Source organism: Bos indicus x Bos taurus, chromosome 19 (assembly GCF_003369695.1).
Source record: "Bos indicus x Bos taurus breed Angus x Brahman F1 hybrid chromosome 19, Bos_hybrid_MaternalHap_v2.0, whole genome shotgun sequence".
Classification (NCBI taxonomy): Eukaryota; Metazoa; Chordata; class Mammalia; order Artiodactyla; family Bovidae; genus Bos; species Bos indicus x Bos taurus.
This window is the reverse complement of record NC_040094.1, coordinates 25,240,045-25,259,637: the sequence shown is the minus strand read 5'-3', so window position 1 is coordinate 25,259,637 and position 19,593 is coordinate 25,240,045. Positions and strand designations below refer to the sequence as shown.

General features: G+C 36.9%; 1 protein-coding gene and 1 non-coding gene across 3 annotated transcripts; both read left to right on the top strand.

Annotated features, from left to right (window-relative positions):
- The first annotated feature begins 1,305 nt into the window (after positions 1 to 1,305).
- Positions 1,306 to 18,119, top strand: SPATA22 (spermatogenesis associated 22). Of its 2 annotated transcripts, XM_027519409.1 has the most exons (9): positions 1,306 to 1,419; positions 2,776 to 2,893; positions 3,958 to 4,086; positions 7,578 to 7,638; positions 7,771 to 7,866; positions 9,275 to 9,617; positions 10,618 to 10,750; positions 13,121 to 13,218; positions 17,795 to 18,119. In XM_027519409.1, exons 2-9 carry the CDS (start codon positions 2,851 to 2,853, stop codon positions 17,984 to 17,986), a joined length of 1,095 nt encoding a protein of 364 aa, XP_027375210.1. In that variant the 5' UTR covers positions 1,306 to 1,419; positions 2,776 to 2,850; the 3' UTR covers positions 17,987 to 18,119. The 2 variants fall into 2 exon arrangements, with proteins under 2 accessions (XP_027375210.1, XP_027375211.1); XM_027519410.1 differs by lacking the exons at positions 9,275 to 9,617; positions 13,121 to 13,218; positions 17,795 to 18,119 and having other exon boundaries at positions 1,353 to 1,419; positions 10,618 to 10,704.
- On the top strand, positions 14,102 to 14,235 carry LOC113878662. Its single transcript, XR_003507083.1, has one exon. It is a non-coding gene; the product is annotated as a small nucleolar RNA SNORA43 (small nucleolar RNA).
- Positions 18,120 to 19,593: the final 1,474 nt, after the last annotated feature.

Below are 19,593 nucleotides of genomic sequence, written 5' to 3'. Positions count from 1 at the left end.
AATCTACCTCTAATCCTATCTCCTAATATTTTCTTTGACCTAATCTTCAAAGAAACTACTAATATATCTCATGGTCTCATACTCTTGTGAAGTGAAAGTCACTCAGTCTGGAAGTCTTTCCTGATAGCTCAATCGGTAAAGAATCCACCTGCAACGTGGGAGACCCTGTTTCGATCCCTGGGTTGGGAAGATCCCCTGGAGAAGGGAACGGCTACCCACTCCAGTATTCTGGCCTAGAGAATTCCATGGACTGTATATACAGTCCACGGGGTCTCAAAGAGTCGGACAGGACTGAGTGACTTTCACTCATACTCTTAGGACTTTACTAACAACCTTCCCTTCATCTCTGGGTGCCTCTGCACTCCTTCCCTTCATCTCCCTTAGTATCCAAATGGTCAGAAGACAGGGTAACAGCAAAACATGGTCTTTGAACCCAGACAGAAGTAGAATTATTATTCCTGGTCTCCAGTAAGTACTCAATAAATGGCAGCCACTGTTATTAAAAAGGGCTAACATTTACTGATCATTTACTGTGTGCCAGAACTGTGCATTTATTTTCTCTTTTAATATCTTCAGGGCAATTAAGTAAGTACTATCATTACTATTTTACTGAGGCAGGAAATGTAGGTTTAGAGGGGGTAACTTGTCCAAGATAAAAGGACCAGAGAGGGGCAGTCCAATAGCTGAGGGCCAGAGCCTGGGTCACTGCACCTGCCCTTTGTTCTCTGGGGTCCTGGATCTCTAAGGCATGTGCTGTTTCCCTTCCCAAGCTTGTGCAGCACTGGCCCTGCCTTCCTGAGCTGGGCTGTCTTCAAACCAGGCCTCAGCTCTCACAGCCTCCTGGCGATTCTAATGTCCCATCTGCTTGACCTTACTCTGAAACTCTGCCAGACCAAGCAAGACCCCTCTAACCCGGCTTTGAGGTCTATGGCCCTTGAGTTATTCTATTCTAGGCACACTTCAGGGAGCCACCAGCATCTCACAAACTGATATCTAGAACTTAAAAAATGACCTCGGGGTGTGGGAACGGGGTTGGGTGACCAGCCCTGGGCCCAACTTCCAGACGAAGCTGGGGTGAAGACTGGCTGAACACCACAGGCAACTAGAAAAGGCTTGTCCCTCTATGGGTGAAAATCTAAAGAGGCAGAGCCTTCCCTATGCCGTGTACCCCACAGTATGAGAACGCAAGGAGGGGCGCGTTCATGTTTCCTTGCTCGTGTTTTTCCCTCCTTGTCCACCGACGTGATGACGCCACGTTACCGCGCAACCAGCTGATAGCTTCTGCGCCTGCGCCGAAGGGGGCGTGGCGAAGTGCGCATGCGCACAGAGCGAGTTCCGAGGCTTTTTGGAGGCGGAAGGGAGGCTGCTGGTTGTTGACTGGAGGCTGGGCGACGGTTGACGGAGGCCAGGAACCTGAAGGTTTAAGTTACGCGTCGTGTTGGCAGTAAGGCCAAGCAGAGAAAGCCCTAGTTACCAAACAGACCCCCTCCCGAGTCAGGAGAGATTGTTGGAAGAGAACATGAGCCCTGACTGGAGCTTTGTGTTCTTCTCCACGAGGCGCCCGAGTAGGCCCGATGGCCTCGATCTGAGGCAGCGGTTTTTGGGGCGGGTGTGTACTTGGGTGTTTGCGCATTGAGCAAACTTTCTGCCCATCTATGTCACCACCTGCCAGAATATAATTAGGGTCCTGTTGTAAGCAGGGGTAGAGAATCCCTCAGGGTCTTCTGCCCCCGGGGCCGGTAGTCTACGGGAGGATGTGGCGCTTTTGTTTGCCTAAGTCTCAGTAACCGTAATAGTCCTTGCTGCCCCTTTTAGTTTTCAGGTGTGTTGCGTTGGTATTTCTGGGCTAGGAAAAGGTCGCTTAACTTCTATTTTGTTTCCTAGAATGGCGTCAGGAATATTCTCTAAAGGGCCTGCTATATCCAGGTTCAAGGCTAAGCTGTGGAAACAAAGCCGAGGCAGTCCCTAACCTCATGTTTCACAAATTTTATTTCTAAAAATGATAATTGATGCTATTTACCCCAGTATGATTTGCATTATTTCTCAGTAGTGTTCATGTCTCTCTGTCTCATGGGGTGGTCCTTGCGAGTGGAAGTGATCTTACTTAGGTTTAAATCTTAATTTTTCACAAAATAGGTGTGTATTAAAGTGAGATTGAAATATATGAGGCTGGACATGGAAAAAATTACAAAAGAAATCCTGTGGTAAAAGGTAAAAAACAGACCTTGTTTGACTTGGAATTACAGAAACAGAGTTGAAACTTATCATTACAATTATTCTGGATATTAAGTGAAGCCTTAGTCTTTGATATTGTATAATCCAGAGATCTCAAACTAATGACTAAAGCACATGATCTGCATGGTGTTTTAAAGTGAGACAACACATTCTCACATGGCTAGTTCAGTTGTGTATGTTTCCTCCCTGGCCTTGTAAGCATGTTTGCCAATATTGTGGTCCATTTTCCTCTATGTACATCTCATTCAGAATTGTTCTCACGTTGGGTCCTTGATTCTGAAGTAAATTACGTAGACTCTGTGAAAATTCACATATGTTTAGGAAACAAGATTATAGCCACCCTAGTTTTAACTTCAAAACTAATTTGAAAAAATGTGTCATGTTTTAAATTCTTACCTGGAAAGGGAAAGACTCTGTAGATTGTTTATCAGGTTTGAAGTCATAGCTTTAAACCATAATTTCAGTAATTACTAGGCTGAGCACTTAATTTTGTTGTTGATACAATATGAGGTATCTGACTAAAACCTTCTTTCTTTGAAGGTTTTGTCAGACAACTTCATGTTTTAAGGTTGGAGTGCTGGAGAATAAAAATTAGAGACTTTGATATTGAAAGAAATGAAGAGAAACCTAAATGAAAATTCAACTCGAAGTACAGCAGGTATTGACTGACTTTTATTTTTAAAATTTCTGTAGTTTGTATGTAGCGTATATACATTGTGTATATATATATAGCCTATATAGATACAACTTTGTGTGTGTGTGTATATATATATATATATATATATATAGTTTGTATAACATATAGATAGAACACTTTGGAAGGAACTTTTAAAAATAATGAACATATAGTCTAGCCTCTTTTTAGGTCGAAGGAAATAACTTAAGACAAAACACTTATTGGCTTAGGTGTAAGTAAAATCAGGTGTTTCTGGATTTGCTCTTGGATTTTCTCTTTCCTGGATTTGCTCTGGATTTTTTCTTGGATTTGCTCTTTAAAACCCTGTGTGATTGATTTGTTTTGTGCTTATTTGAAATATTTATGTGCCAGGGAGATTGTGTATATTACCATCACTCTAAGTCATTCTCAAGAATGATCCATAGAAAATATATATTACAGACCCCTGGAGTTCTTGGTGAAATTGCAGAGTTTTGACTTCCAAAGCAAATCTACTGAAATAAAATTTATGAGAGTGGGGTCTAGGAACTGGCATGCTAAGCATAATTACAGATAAATCTTAGTCAAACTAAAGTGAAAGAACCATGGCCTTAAAGGGTCTGCTACTATAGTCAGAGAGTGATTAGGATTTTGGAAAGCATAGGTCAAATTTTGGTTCTCCTTTACCTCTATTGTACTCAAAGGGTTCCTTCCAGTTGATATGATGATAAGCAAGCACAGGAGAGAAGTAAACAGCAAAAAGTGGGTTTGGAAAGGGTTGGGGGATGAGGAAGGAGATGCGAATTACTGCCAAATAAGAGGAATTAAGGTGATGGTAACATAGAACAAGAAGGGATTTTTTAGAGAGACAGATAAGGCTATTTTGGATCTTTAAAAGAGTATAAAAAGAAATCCAAATCTATATAAATATATCTGTAATGAATATAAAAGTAACATATAGAAATAGACAAATTCAAATAGTATACTATTATATACTAATAATTATTCTATAACTAGGTCTGATTGTTTGCCTATTGTGTACTAATTTTTTGGTACTTTGAATTTAGGCTGTTTGCCTGTACCATTATTCAATCAGAAAAAGAGGAATAGACAGCCATTAACATCCAATCCATGTACAAATGATCCAGGTATCAGTAATGCTTCTGACAATTATGATTTCCCTCCTCTACCATCAGGTAAGAAAATAAAGTGAAAATTCTCAGTAAATAAGAGGATTATAGAAAATGGCAATTTCTACTGTATTATAATGGAAACAGAAAGAAAGTGTATTTTTTTCTTCTTTCCACTATCCAGTTATAGGGATTACTTGGCTCTTTCTGAGCATTCCAGCACAACAGTTAGAGTTTCCTTGTTTACAAGGGTGACTTAGCATTTAAATGGGGTATCTTAAATCTGGAGCCTTTGTTCTAGTGAAGTAGTAACTTATACTGGAAAGAGTTTTTTTTTCCTATTACAAAACACATACAGATATTATGACTTAAACATTTGGTGGTAAAGAATGGAGAAACTCAAGTTGCTTCAGGAATAAGGATATGAATGGGAACACAGGAAAAATGGAAGAAAATAGAACTTAAGAAGGTAGAAGCCAAGGAATTTCTTGTGCTTGACCCTAGTCTTTTTTTCTCTTCTTACGTAATTTTTGCTTTGTTTCATTTGTTGACTTTTCACTGTTTCATCCAACTGGCTTCCTTTTAGTGTCCACTGGTATGTGAACTAAGTTGCCTTTTCTGGGTGTTAACATAGCCTTTTAGTTCTAGTTCTCAGAGCCCATGGTTGGCTGCCCTCTGTTTCTCTTGATTCAAATTCTAGAGACTGTGAGCCTTGCTTCAACTCATGTTTTTAAAAGGTCACTGAAATCATTTTTTTAAAATTAATTTTAATTGGAGGCTAATTACTTTACAATATTGTAGTGGTTTTTGCCATACATTGACATGAATCAGCCACGTACATGTGTTCCCCATCCTGAACCCCCCTCCCACCTCCCTCCCCATCCCATCCCTCAGGGTCATCCAGTGCACCAGCCCTGAGCACCCTGTGTCATGCATCAAACCTGGACTGGTGATCTATTTCACATATGGTAGTATACATGTTTCAATGCTATTCTCTCAAATCATCCCACCCCCACCTCCCACATAGTCCAAAAGTCTGTTATTTACATCTGTGTCTCTTTAGCTGTCTCGCATATAGGTTCATTGTTACCATCTTTCTAGATTCCATATATATGTGTTAATATACTGTGTTGGTGTTTTTCTTTCTGACTTCACTCTGTATAATAGGGTCCAGTTTCATCCACCTTATTAGAACTGATTCAAATGCATTCTTTTTGATAGCCAAGTAATATTCCATTGTGTATATGTACCACAGCTTTCTTATCCATTCATCTGCCAACGGACATCTAGGTTGCTTCCATGTCCTGGCTGTTGTAAACAGTGCTGCAATGAACATTGAGCTACACGAGTCTCTTTCATTTCTGGTTTCCTCAGTGTGTATGACCAGCAGTGGGATTGCTGGGTCATATGGCAGTTCTGTTTCCAGTTTTTTAAGGAATCTTCACACTGTTCTCCTTAGTGGTTGTACTAGTTTGCATTCCTACCAACAGTGTAAGAGGGTTCCCTTTTCTCCACACCCTCTCCAGCATTTATTGTTTGTAGACTTTTGGATAGCAGCCATTCTGACCAGCATGAGATGGTACCTCATTGTGGTTATGATTTGCATTTCTCCGATAATGAGTGATGTTGAGCATTTTTTCATGTGTTTGTTAGCCATCTGTATGTCTTCTTTGGAGAAATGTCTGTTTAGTTCTTTGGCCCATTTTTTGATTGGTCGTTTATTTTTCTGTAATTGAGCTGCAGGAGCTGCTTGTATATTTTTGAGATTAATTCTTTGTCAGTTGCTTCATTTGCTATTGTTTTCTCCCATTCTGAAGGCTGTCTTTTCACCTTGCTTATAGTTCATTGTGCAAAAGCTTTTAAGTTTAATTAGATCCCATTTTGGAGAAGGCAGTGGCACCCCACTCCAGTACTCTTGCCTGGAAAATCCCATGGACGGAGGAGCCTGGTAGGCTGCAGTCCATGGGGTGGCTAAGAGTCGGACACGACTTCACTTTCACTTTCACTTTTCACTTTCATGCATTGGAGAAGGAAATGGCAACCCACTCCAGTGTTCTTGCCTGGAGAATCCCAGGGACGGGGGAGCCTGGTGGGCTGTCATCTCTGGGGTCGCACAGAGTCGGACATGACTGAAGCGACTTAGCAGCAGCAGATCCCATTTGTTTATTTTTGCTTTTATTTCTATTACTCTGGGAGGTGGATCATAGAGGATCTTGCTGTGACTTATGTCAGAGAGTGTTTTGCCTATGTTTTCCTCTAGGAGTTTTATAGTTTCTGGTCTTACATTTAGATCTTTAATCCATTTTGAGTTTATTTTTGTGTATGGTGTTAGAGTGTTCTAGTTTCATTCTTTAATTTAACCTTATGGTTAGGCCTCTCATCTCTGAAATAATTAGCTGTGGTGGTTTGTCCTGGGAGATCTTAATGTTTACTTACTTTTTACTTCTGTTTGGAAGAAGGCATGGACAGTCAGATATTCTGAAATATACTTGGTACCTGCTGGTTATATACATTTACATTTTGCGGCAGCACATTTAAAATGCTTTAACAGGATTTTCTGCAACTAGAATTTAAAAATCCTTTAATATATATATGTCAGTACTTATTAATTTCATCCAGTGTGCAACAGTAGACCTTAGTCTAATTTTAAATCTATAGTTATTTTGTTTTCTTCCACATTTGAGGAATTGAAAGTATGAATTTCATATTATTCTCATTTTTATAGATAAAAGGTTAAAAAATTCTTGTGGATATGTGAAAGTGGGCATTTATCTGGTAATCTGCTGCTATTTAAAAAAATTCTCCTCTATTTAAAATATTTTATAAGTAGCATGAATGACAGATGATCTTGAAAAATAACCATTTGAGTTGCTCCATAGGTAAATGTACATAATCCTGAAGTACTGAACTTTTCAAGCTCTGACCAGGATTACTATCTGTCAGAGATGCAACAAAATATCTTATCATGGGTAAGAGAGAGGACTAGATCAATGTTTTTCAATTTTTCTTCTTGATCCATTAGTAGTTTAGGAAATAACCAATCTTTAAAAAAAATAAATAGAATGGAATAGAGTAAAATGGAAAATGTCAGGGTGTATATACATAATAAGTAAGAAAAAGAATAGATGGTAAATTTGCTATATTCTCTCTCAAATACACACAGGCACTCACATACACACACACACACATGCTATGTGTGTATATTTTCTGGGTTTTGATGTATTTCTTGCTGTTGGGTTGGGATTAAGAAACACTGATTACACTGAAATTTATGTTACAAAGTGTAAGATACTTTACTAGGATTGACTGTGGAAGATATACAAATTAAATACCTTGCTTGGAATACAGTGGGAAAGGGAGATATCTAAAAAAATTAGTAAGACACACTGTGACTAATTCCACAACAAAGTACTTTTAAAGAACATGTCCACATATTCAAGTTTTTTTCTCCTTCAGGCTTTCGGTTGCCTCCCCCACATACTAATTAAATATGAAACAATTATTTCCCCCAAACACTACCTAACTTACCCTTACCTGTGTTACTTATATCTTTTGAGATTGGGCCTGGGAAGCTGTGAATCCGGAGTTGCCTCCTTTAACAAAAACAGTGAACATGGGGTATGTGAAAAAAATGTGTACCAATAAATGCATGTGTCTGTTACTGATTGATGTTAGTCTTCTGTGTATATTTTATATTTCTCAATTGGGGAACAAATTATTAGTAGTTAATAAGATATATTTCCTTGAAAGGCAAATACCACATTCAGTTTCTAATTCCCTGAGAAGTCAAGATTCTCTATCTAAACCTATTCAATCAAATGCTGGGAGCAGCAAGAGTGATTGGAGGTGAGTCTACTTAAGATTTTTCTTATTCTGTTTCTTCTTCTCCATCCCATCTCCTCCTTTACTCCCTTCTCTCCTCCTCTATCTTTTCTTCCTTTCTTAAACAGAATTGACATTTAGGAAATTTCTATACTTAATAACTAACTATAGTGATACTAGCTATGTTTTATGAAAGAAGAGAACATGCCATATAAAACTTTAAAAATAGGCAAATTTGGCATTGATTATATTTCCAAAGAATACTTCATGTTATAATGAAATTTCTTTAAATATTTATCACCATGAATTTATGATTTTGTCATTAATGTCTAATTGACAATAGGTAAAGAGTCAAGACTAACTGTATCTAAATGTTGGATATATTTAGAAATTGAGAACCAAATAGAATGCTCAATCTTACCCTAGTAAGATAGTCAGCTTCAAGGTAAATAGGATGGAATTAAGAAAGAAAGATGGAGCATGAAATGCATAAGCATCTGTTAAGATGGTGAGGGCCCTTGTCAAAGGTATCCAAGTTTAATGTCTAAATAATGTGAAAAAATGAATAGATAGAAAAAGGACATGGATTGTTTTTCAGATTGGACTTTAGTATTCTTGGTTAAGTGGTAACTACTGAAATCGTTTTGGATTATTTTCCTTAACAAGGTTGGGTTGCATTGTTTGCCCTCTTGTAGTACTTGTGCTATTTTTAGGAAAATTACTCAGAAATAGATATTTGTGACTTAGGTTAGTTTTTTCCCTGTGGAACTTTTACCTAGCCTGCTCTGAAATTATACTTTTAATTTTAGCCTCATTAGCATCACGTTCTGATTGGCAGGTACAACTCACTTAAGTTAATGTAGCTAGTAAAATGCTGAAATAAATTCGTAAGACTTCTAAGCTATTAAGTAAAAGTACAAAATTTCTAATCAGACGGCAATCCACCCTGCCTATGTCTATTTTCTTTGTGATTTAAAATCACTGACAAGCCATAGTTTAACTTTTGAAAAATTTATTTTGTAGAAAATTTAAAAATAAATGTACAAAAAAGGAAGCAAACATACTCAAAATCTTACTGCACTGAAAAAAAATCTTTCTACTTACATATTCTTGTATAGTTTAAAAATAAATTCTTTGGCACTTGACTTTGAGTTGGGTTCTCTGGGTTTTGGATTGTCAGTAACTTGCTATGTGACTTTGGCAAATTACTTCCTCCTTAAGATTCTGTTTGCTCACCTGAAAAGAGAGGCTTAATATATTTTAGGGTTGCTGTGATGATGTGTTTAGAATATCTAACTGGTCAGTAGTTGCAAAGTAGTTACAAAGTAGTACAAATTACCATATAAATGCAAATTAAATAATAATTTTCTTTTAGTTAAGAAAAAGTATATAGAAACAAAACTGATACCAATTTTTAAAAATACTATTACAGCTACAGAGATGGCAACACAAATACCAGTTTAAAAACTTGGGATAAAAATGATTTTAGGCCTCAGTGCAAAAGAAGAAATCTAATGACAAATAATGGAATAAATTCAGGTCCAATTAATTTGGGAGCTCAACAGCAGAAACAATTAAGAGTATCTGAATCTACTAACTTACCTAACCAAAGAGAAAGTGAAGCACTCAGACAAACAAAGTCATCAGAAATACCTGGCTCCACAATGAGAAGTCTAGACAAAAACAGCACATTGCAGGCATTTAAGCCCAATTTTCAACAAAATCAATTTAAGAAAAAAATGTTGGATGGTTTTCAAGAAGTAAACACCCTCAAGGTAAACTTGTCAATATTACTTGCATTTTTGTATTTCAATTAAAAAATGTGAGATAAATATTTAGAAAGTTACAGAGATAAGAGCATTTGAAATCACTCCCATGTCATACATTACTGGATTAGCACAAATAGCCAGTTCTACTGGAGGAGATGATGTTTTTATCCAGTATATTTTCTTAAAGGTTGTGAATGGCTGCTCTATAAATAAATGTAATTTTGTTGTGCCCATGAGAGGATGTGAGCTCAGGGTCTTCCTATTCCACAATCTTGGCCATCCTGCTCTTAATTGATTTTTTAAAATGCCAAAACATTCCTATCTCAAGGCCTTTACACTCACTATTCCCTTATTCCTCTGTCAACAGCCTGTTTAAAATAATAATCCCTGTCTCTTGTTATCCTTTTATCCTGTTTTTTAAAAATGCACAGAATATATCAATTTCTGACATTCTATTATATCCTTATTAATCTTCTGAATCCCCTATTAGACTGTAAAATCTGTGAAGGTAGATAGGTTGTCTATCTTCAGTATTGTTTCCTCATTAGCTATGTCTGGCACATGGTAGGTGCCAATAATTGCTTTTGGAATGAATGAATAAACGTGTCTGGATTCCCTCAGTGTGAGCACGTTAGGGAGAGAAATTGTATTTGACTTACCTGTGTTTGTCACAGAATTGGCACAAGATACTTTAAAAATATTTAAAGAATCAACAAACGAATGAGTAAATGAATGCTCATGTAAAATAAGAGGTAAAAAGAAAAAATCTTCTTAAGTATCTCCAAATGTATTCTAGTTTCTTCTCCTTTATAAAGTACTAATGATGCTTTTAATTTAGGGGAGTAACTGTACTAAAATCTTCAGTAGTTCTTTTTTACATATTTTACATAGTATATTAACATATTTTGCACTTTTGCCTGTTATATGGACCTAGAATCTTTACATAGAAAGTGAATGAATATGATGAAAAAAATGACGGGTTTTTCTACTGCTGTGTTTTTTTCAGAAGGAAGCCTCATCGTATCAGTTAAAGCTTAGGGAAAAAGATAATTCTTTAAGAATTATATCTGCAGTTATTGAAAGCATGAAGTACTGGCGTGAACATGTACAGAAAACTGTACTTCTTTTTGAAATATTAGGTAGGTGTACTACTTCAAAAATACTTCAGTTATATCATTTGGACAATCATTTTGAATGATTACTAGGAATACCTAGGGGTTCTTAAAGAAAAATAAAACTTTACAAAAGGAGATGATGGTTTTTTAGGATTTTCTTCAGTTCTGGTGTCTTCATTGATTTGTGTGACTTAAGATGAACTTGGTTATTCATGCTAGTATTATTCTAATTTGTAATGTTAAAACTGGAAAGAGTCTTACAAGTAATCTAGCTCAACCCTTGAAGTAGGTGAGGAAATGAGGCAAATAATTAAAATAGACTTGACTAAAAATTACTAAGTTAGCAGCAAAAATAAATGTAGGGACCAAGTCTCCTTATTCTCAAAGTATTCTTTCTACTGTATTACCCTAAATCCAGTAGCAATTTCTGTGTAAGTTAAATTATAAATTACATATCCTAAAAGAACATTTGCGAAGAATCCTTGATTGATATGAGTAAACACCCAACAATTAACTTATCCCTACGGTTTTCTGAATTAATATTCAAAAGGGAGGAGAGTTTTATAGAATGTTTCTGGAATTTAATTTTACTTAGAATAAAGAGATAAACAACAAGTAGAGATTCAAAACATTTCTTTCCATAGTTTAAATAAAATATTCAATTTAATTTAAATTATGAAATATTTTAAGCATACAGAAAAGTACAGAGACTATAATAAATATCCACATATCTTATCTTATAGATATGTTTGAACACCCCATCTGTTTTTATTCTTCTCTAGATACAGTCACTATGGTATCTTGCCTTTCCATGCTTTTATAATTTTGCTCTGTACATCTGATTTCATAAATTTATATGTATTTATTTACTGTTTTTGTGTGTTTTAAACTGTAGAGTTTACATTTTCATCTGGCATTATGTTTTTGAGATTTAACCATCTTTCTGTCCTGTCACAGTGTTAGCTTCATTCTGAGGCTCCAGTTATGGTCTTTCCAGCAGCTTCTGACTCTTCCCTTATGATATTAAGAGGATTATCAAAGTTCTCTATACCATACATTCTTCTTTACACCACATCGTCACATTCTTTGATAGTTTCTTCTGGTTGCTCTTTTCCAGAAACTAGCAAATGACCCTTTGCATATCAACGTTTCTGACTGGGCAGCAAGACTCTCACTGTCACTCTGAACTCTGTAGCTGGGGAAGGGGATACCCAGACTGGCTTACATTAGTCTCAGGTCACTCCTGGGTCTGGAGGTGGGGACACATCTAATCCAAATCATATAGCTAAGAATGGCATAGGGGAAATTTCCTAAAGGAAAATCTGGGTATTACTAGGGGAAGTGGAGATTGACCTCAAAACAACAAGTGTTTACTATCAGTACCCAATAGATGGCTATTAAAGAAATGAATAGTGGTCTCACTTGATAGAGACTAGGAAATGGCAGCCCACTCCAGTACTCTTGCCTGGAGAATCCCATGGATGGAGGAGCCTGGTGGGCTACAGTCCATGGGGTTGCAAAGAGTCGGACATGACTGAGCGACTTCACTCACTCACTCTTAAGATTAAGCTTGAATTATCATTTGAATTTTATAAATGAAACAAATTTGAAAGAGGTTTAGGTTTTTTCAGTTTAGTAAGTTGAAGAGCTGAGACTCAATTGCATGACTTCTGATTCTAATTCAGTGTTTTTTCTTCATTAAATCATGATGTTTATGTATTATATGTGTGTATTTAATATGTGGACTTCCCTGGTGACTCAGACAGTAAAGAATCTGCCTGCAGTGCAGGAGACCTGGGTTCAATCCTTGGATCGGAAATATCCCCCGGAGAGGGAAATGGCAATCCACTCCAGTATTCTTGCCTGGAGAATTCTATGGACAGAAGAGCCTGGCAGGCTACAACACTGTATGTGTGTTATGTAGTATGTAGTAGATTAGTCTGAGGATGTATCCACTGCATCAAACACATTGACAAAACTTCAGGGATTTCCTGGTGGTCCAGTGGTTAAGACACCGTTCTTCCGCTGTATGGGCACAGGTTTGATCCCTGGTCAAGAAACTAGGATCCCGCATGCTACACAGCGTGGCCAAAAAACTAGAAATATAAAAACACACAGAAACAATAAAGGAGAAAATTTCAGATGGCCAATTATTGTCAGTTATATTTTTGTTATATAGTCAGTTCCCGACTTGGAGAGAGTCAGAAATTTTGTTTTCCTTAGAATAAAATGGTTTCAGAATATCTTTCCCTTTTAAAATGTTTTCTTATTATTGTATAAATAAAACTATGAGAGATTGGTATGGGAATGGTTAAATATCAACTTCTCTTTGTTAAATTTTATTTGTGTTTTACCAGCACTAATTTTTTCCCCCTCTATTTCAATGTTGCTTAGCTGTTCTCGACTCAGCTGTTAGACCTGGCCCATACTGTTCAAAGACTTTTCTTATGAGAGATGGGAAACATACTCTGCCATGTGTATTTTATGAAATAGTGAGTATTTGTTTTAAGTATTCTTTGCAAAGCCTATGCCAACAAAACTTAGAAATGCAGGCTATAATTTCACTGTAGTAGAAATTCTGTTAACTAGTAGTGCTTTTGACATTTTGTTTGGTTCAATTCTGATGTTAAAATTGCTTATTTGCTCAACTGATACAGAGAGCTTACTATGTTATAGGGGCTATGCTAGATGCAGGGGTGCAAAGTGGAATATAAGTGGTAAATGGCCCTTTCTCTCAGAGTTTATAATCTCAGGTGGAGAGACAGACACATAAATATTACACTTACATAATAAGTGGTATGACAGAGATGTGTGCATGGTTCTATAGAACTAGATAGGGAGGATAGGTGAGATCAGCAAAAGCTTTTTGAAGAATGTAGTAACCTATTTGACCTTAGATATATAAGGTCTAATAAATTAAGCCAAAGTGTTGGAAAGTAGGGGAAGAAGTGAGAGGAATGCATTCTAAACTGAGGGAGCAGCTCCTGTAAAGACATGAAGCACTGACAAAGCCTAGATTGTTCAGGAAACTGCAAACAGTTTACAATTACCAGGGTGTATGGTTAGTAAGTGACAGGGTAAGTTAAGGGTAGTCGTTCTGGGGGAAGACAGAAACAGTGGGCTGGGATGTAGGGAAGAGGCTTGGTAACAAAGGAGAATGGAAACCTTATACGACTTACATACTTTGTAAAAGAGTTTGGTATTAGATCTGAAATTGAGCTTAATTCTGAAATCTCACTTGGATTCCAGTTTGTACCCCACCATTCACTAGCTTTATGACCTTGAGTGAGTTGGTTACACTTCCTGTGCATCAGTTTTCTAATCAGTAAATTGAGACTAATTCCCACTTTGAAAAGTTGTTTTGACTGCCCTGCAGATGCCGGATTTGCCGGCACCACAGGTGTGGCCGCCCTGCTGCGCCTGTGCCGTTGGGGCAGAGAGGAAGCGGCTATTTCTACGCTCAGTGCTCAGAACCGTGGGCACTAAGAATGGTTTGTAGCCGCACATCAGTGGGAAAAAAAAAAAAAAAGAAAAGTTGTTTTGGATATTAGGTTATAGAATATATGAATGCATAGCATCTAACACATAGCAGATGACAAGAAATAGTAATTGAATGTTATTTTTAGAATATCTTTGATGCTCATTATTTTTCTCTAGTCTAAAAAGATTTTTGTTAAAGCATATCATATACAGAAAAGCTGTACAATTCTATCAAGTTAGCACAGAAGTGAACATAACCAAAGTTAAGAAATAGAACATTGCTTTCACCCTGTTTCCTTGTGCCTGTTCTCATTCACTACCTCTGTTTTCTTTTTTTTTTAAATTTTATTTTATTTTTAAACTTTACATAATTGTATTAGTTTTGCCAAATATCAAAATGAATCCATCACAGGTATACATGTGCTCCCCATCCTGAACCCTCCTCCCTCCTCCCTCCCCATACCATCCCTCTGGGTCATCCCAGCGCACCAGCCCCAAGCATCCAGTATCGTGCATCGAACCTGGACTGGCATCTCGTTTCATACATGATATTTTACATGTTTCAATGCCATTCTCCAAAATCTTCCCACCCTCTCCCTCTCCCACAGAGTCCATAAGACTGTTCCATACATCATTGTCTCTTTTGCTGTCTCGTACACAGGGTTATTGTTACCATCTTTCTAAATTCCATATATATGTGTTAGTATACTGTATTGGTGTTTTTCCTTCTGGCTTACTTCACTCTGTATAATAGGCTCCAGTTTTATCCACCTCATTAGAACTGATTCAAATGAATTCTTTTTAATGGCTGAGTAATACTCCATTGTGTATATGTACCATAGCTTTGTTATCCATTCATCTGCTGATGGACATCTAGGTTGCTTCCATGTCCTGGCTATTATAAACAGTGCTGCGATGAACATTGGGGTACACGTGTCTCTTTCCCTTCTGGTTTCCTCAGTGTGTATGCCCAGCAGTAGGATTGCTGGATCATAAGGCAGTTCTGTTTCCAGTTTTTTAAGGAATCTCCACACTGTTCTCCATAGTGGCTGTACTAGTTTGCATTCCCACCAACAGTGTAAGAGGGTTCCCTTTTCTCCACACCCTCTCCAACATTTATTATTTGTAGACTTTTGGATCGCAGTCATTCTGACTGGTGTGAAATGGTACCTCATAGTGGTCTTGATTTGCATTTCTCTGATAATGAGTGATGTTGAGCATCTTTTCATGTGTTTGTTAGCCATCTGTATGTCTTCTTTGGAGAAATGTCTATTTAGTTCTTTGGCCCATTTTTTGATTGGGTCATTTATTTTTCTGGAGTTGAGCTGTAGGAGTTGCTTGTATATTTTTGAGATTAGTTGTTAGTTGCTTCATTTGCTATTATTTTCTCCCATTCTGAAGGCTGCCTTTTCACCTTGCTGATAGTTTCCTTTGATGTGCAGAAGCTTTTAAGGTTAATTAGGTCCCATTTGTTTATTTTTGCTTTTATTTCCAATATTCTGGGAGGTGGGTCATAGAGGATCCTGCTGTGATGTATGTCAGAGAGTGTTTTGCCTATGTTCTCCTCTAGGAGTTTTATAGTTTCTGGTCTTATGTTTAGATCTTTAATCCATTTTGAGTTTATTTTTGTGTATGGTGTTAGAACGTGTTCTAGTTTCATTCTTTTACAAGTGGTTGACCAGATTTCCCAGCACCACTTGTTAAAGAGATTGTTTTTAATCCATTGTATATTCTTGCCTCCTTTGTCAAAGATAAGGTGTCCATATGTGCGTGGATTTATCTCTGGGCTTTCTATTTTGTTCCATTGATCTATATTTCTGTCTTTGTGCCAGTACCATACTGTCTTGATAACTGTGGCTTTGTAGTAGAGCCTGAAGTCAGGTAGGGTGATTCCTCCAGTTCCATTCTTCTTTCTCAAGATCGCTTTGGCTACTCGAGGTTTTTTGTATTTCCATACAAATTGTGAAATTATTTGTTCTAGCTCTGTGAAGAATACTGTTGGTAGCTTGATAGGGATTGCATTGAATCTATAAATTGCTTTGGGTAGTATACTCATTTTCACTCTATTGATTCTTCCAATCCATTGTTTTCTGCATTAAAGTAACAACTATTGTGACTTTTAATATCATAAGTTAATTCTGCTTGTTTTTGAACTTTCTATAAATAGTATCATATGATATGTCTGATTTTATGTCTGATCTCTTTCACTCAGTGAAATGTTGTAAGATTCAGCTATATTGTTGCATGTAGCTAAAGTTCATTTATTTATGTTTCTATGTGATACAAATATAGCACAATTTGATTTTCTATTCTACTGTTCATGGATGTCTTTTGGTGATTTCCAGTTTCTTTTGTTATTATGAGTAATACCCTGTGAACATTCTTGGTGTGCACATGCATGCCTTTCTATTGTGTATATACCTAGAAATAAAATTGCTGAATTGTAGTGCATGTATATGTTCTACATGGAGTTGTTGCCAAAGAAATTTCTAGAGGGTTATAAGAGTTTATGAACTCAATCAGCATAGGAGAGTTGTAGTTTTTCTTCATTCTTATCAACATTTAGTACTGTCAGTCTTTTTTAATTTAGCCATTCCAGTGGGTCAGTTTAGTGCTATCTCATTTCTCTCTAATTCCCTGGTGACTAATTGAGGTTCAGCACTTTTGTTGTTTACTGGCCAGTGAGATACATTCTTCTGACAAGTCTGTTCAGGCCTTTTATAATTTTTTTTCTAATAAATTATTTGTCTATTGATTTGTAGGAGTTTTTGAAAAATCTATTCTGAGTACAAGTTCTTTGTCTATTATGTGTATCGCAAATCTTCTCATACTCTGTGGTTTGACTGAGAGGTTTTGGAGCTGGCTTGTCTTTTCCTGGCTTATGAGTTCTATTAGGACATAGCTCTTTTGAATCTCCCAACCCTAAGCCTGGGGTGGGGGTGGTATGGTTCCAGAATCTCTTTTCTTTGGGGAACCTTGGACTCCATTTTTTCTCCTAGCCCTATAAACCCACAGAAGCTCTGCTCAGTTTATTAGACTCTTAAACTGCCTTGATTGTGATCAGCAGTTACCTCAGAGGGGGAAGGTATCCCCAGATATCAGGCCCATTCTGGACTTCTATCCTCCCCCTAGTTAGGGTCTCTGCAGTTCCTCACTGCCGTTGGTATCTCTCTGATGTCTGGGAGGATATTTTAAAATAATTATTCCATCCAGCTATTCTAATTGGTTTTAGTGGGAAAGTTGGTCTGAACTAGCTTGTCTGCCATCTACTGAAAGAGGAACTCTGGCAGTCTAATAGAAGTGAGTATTCATGTGCTGATATATTGGGAATTATTCAGTTGTTTAAGAAGAAGCAGCTCACTTGCTTGTAAGAAGCCCTACCCAAATGAAGGTCTTTCTTCTGTAACAGGGCATCCATTTATGCCTAGCTATTATGGTCTCATCAGCAGGGGGGCCCTAAATGACATAAGGGAAGTAACAGTATTTTGTAGTGATTTGTATTTAGTTGATCATATTATTAGTTTAAAAAAATTTAAATTCAAACGGAGTAATAATTAACTTTATCGATATTTATTTTTTGAAAAACAGGATCGTGAACTTCCCAGACTGATTAGAGGCCGAGTTCATAGATGTGTTGGAAACTACGACCAGAAAAAGAATATTTTTAAATGTGTTTCTGTCAGACCAGCATCTGCTTCTGAACAAAAAACTTTCCAAGCATTTGTTAAAATTGTAGATGCTGAAATGAGATATTATACTAGTGTAATGAATGAAGTTTAAGTAGTGATGAAGGAAGTTTAAATAGTATAAATTAAGCATTTTTCTGTTATTGTTTAAATTATCATCTCCATGGTTTTTTGGCTACTGTTTTTGTGTTTCACTTGTTGAATTAAAATATTTAAATCCTTTTAAATGTGGGAAGAATTTTTGAAAAATAATTTTACTGTTTTTACAGAAGTGGTGGATTTGCTAAAGTTAAAAAACCATTTCAGATAAAAATGCTCAAAAGAATAGGAATAGGTAGATACTAACAATATGAGAAAATAATACATTTGAGTCAGACATTCCCACTGAAGTTAAGAACAAGACCAGGTGCCCACTGTCAGTACTGTTACTGAGCATTATACTGGAGTTGCTAGACTATGCAGTTCATTTAATTCAAATATTTAGTGGGCAAATACTTTATGCCAAGCACTATTTCATGTCCTTGTTTGTAACAAAGCAGTTAACAAAGTAACAAAAGTCTCTGAATTTATGGGATTTATATTCTGGGACCCATAGAATATGGTTAGATAAAAGAGAAATAATTGGGAAATAAAAGAGAAATAATAAATGTTGCTATTGGTAGATGATACTATTGTATATATGGAAAACCTAAGAAAATCAACTAAGGAACTACTATAAAATGACATAATTTGGTAAGGCACCGGAATAGAAAACTTAATATGCAGAAATCATTAGTAGATGTTATGTATATGATCTGAACCATTATTAGAGTGTAAACTGGATAATGATACCATTTAAAAAATATCTAAGACTAACCAATACTAAGTAATAAATGTGGAAAAATATGAACAAAACTTTAGAATACCTTCTAATGAGGGACACAAAAGACTTTGACAAATGGAAAAATAACATCATTTTCTTGGATAGAAAGACAAAGATGTTGATTTTTCTAAGATTAATTTGTAACATGTAATTTCTTTCTTTCTGTATACAAAACCAAACACACACATATTAGCCAAATGAATAATAAAAGTTATGTATATAAGAAAATGAGACTAGTCAGGAATACTCTGAAAAAGAATAGTAGAAGATAGTTTTATCAAATATTATAAAGCCTTAAACATGTATTAGTTATCTATTGTTGCATAACCAATTGCCCACCAGATCAGTGGCTTTAAACAACAAGCATCTCACAGTTTCAGCAGGCCAAGATTTATGAAGTGGCTTGGTTGGGCAGCTCTGGCTTGGGTTTCTTAGGAGGATTCATTTCCAAGGTGGCTCATGCACATGATTGCCAGGTGGGTTCTTGCTGTTGGAAAGAGGATGCACCTTACCGTGGGGGCCTTCCAAAGGGCTGCTTAAGAGTCCTCATGACATGGTAGTTAGCTTCCCCTAGAGCGAGTAATCGGAGAAGGCGATGGCACCCCACTCCAGTACTCTTGCCTGGAAAATCCCATGGATGGAGGAGCCTGGTAGGCTGCAGTCCATGGGGTCTCTAAGAGTCAGACACGACTGAGCGACTTCACTTTCACTTTTCATTTTCATGCACTGGAAAACGAAGTGGCAACCCACTCCAGTGTTCTTGCCTGGAGAATCCCGGGGACGGGGAGCCTGGTGGGCTGCCGTCTCTGGGGTCGCACAGAGTCGGACACGACTGAAGC

Bases quoted from the DNA above. Each gene is read 5' to 3' on its own strand.
- SPATA22 (XM_027519409.1), top strand. From the start codon at position 2,851: ATGAAGAGAAACCTAAATGAAAATTCAACTCGAAGTACAGCAG. The intron at 10,751-13,120 runs GTAGGTGTACTA...AATGTTGCTTAG, and splicing joins ACTTCTTTTTGAAATATTAG to CTGTTCTCGACTCAGCTGTT. The intron at 13,219-17,794 runs GTGAGTATTTGT...TTTGAAAAACAG, and splicing joins CATGTGTATTTTATGAAATA to GATCGTGAACTTCCCAGACT.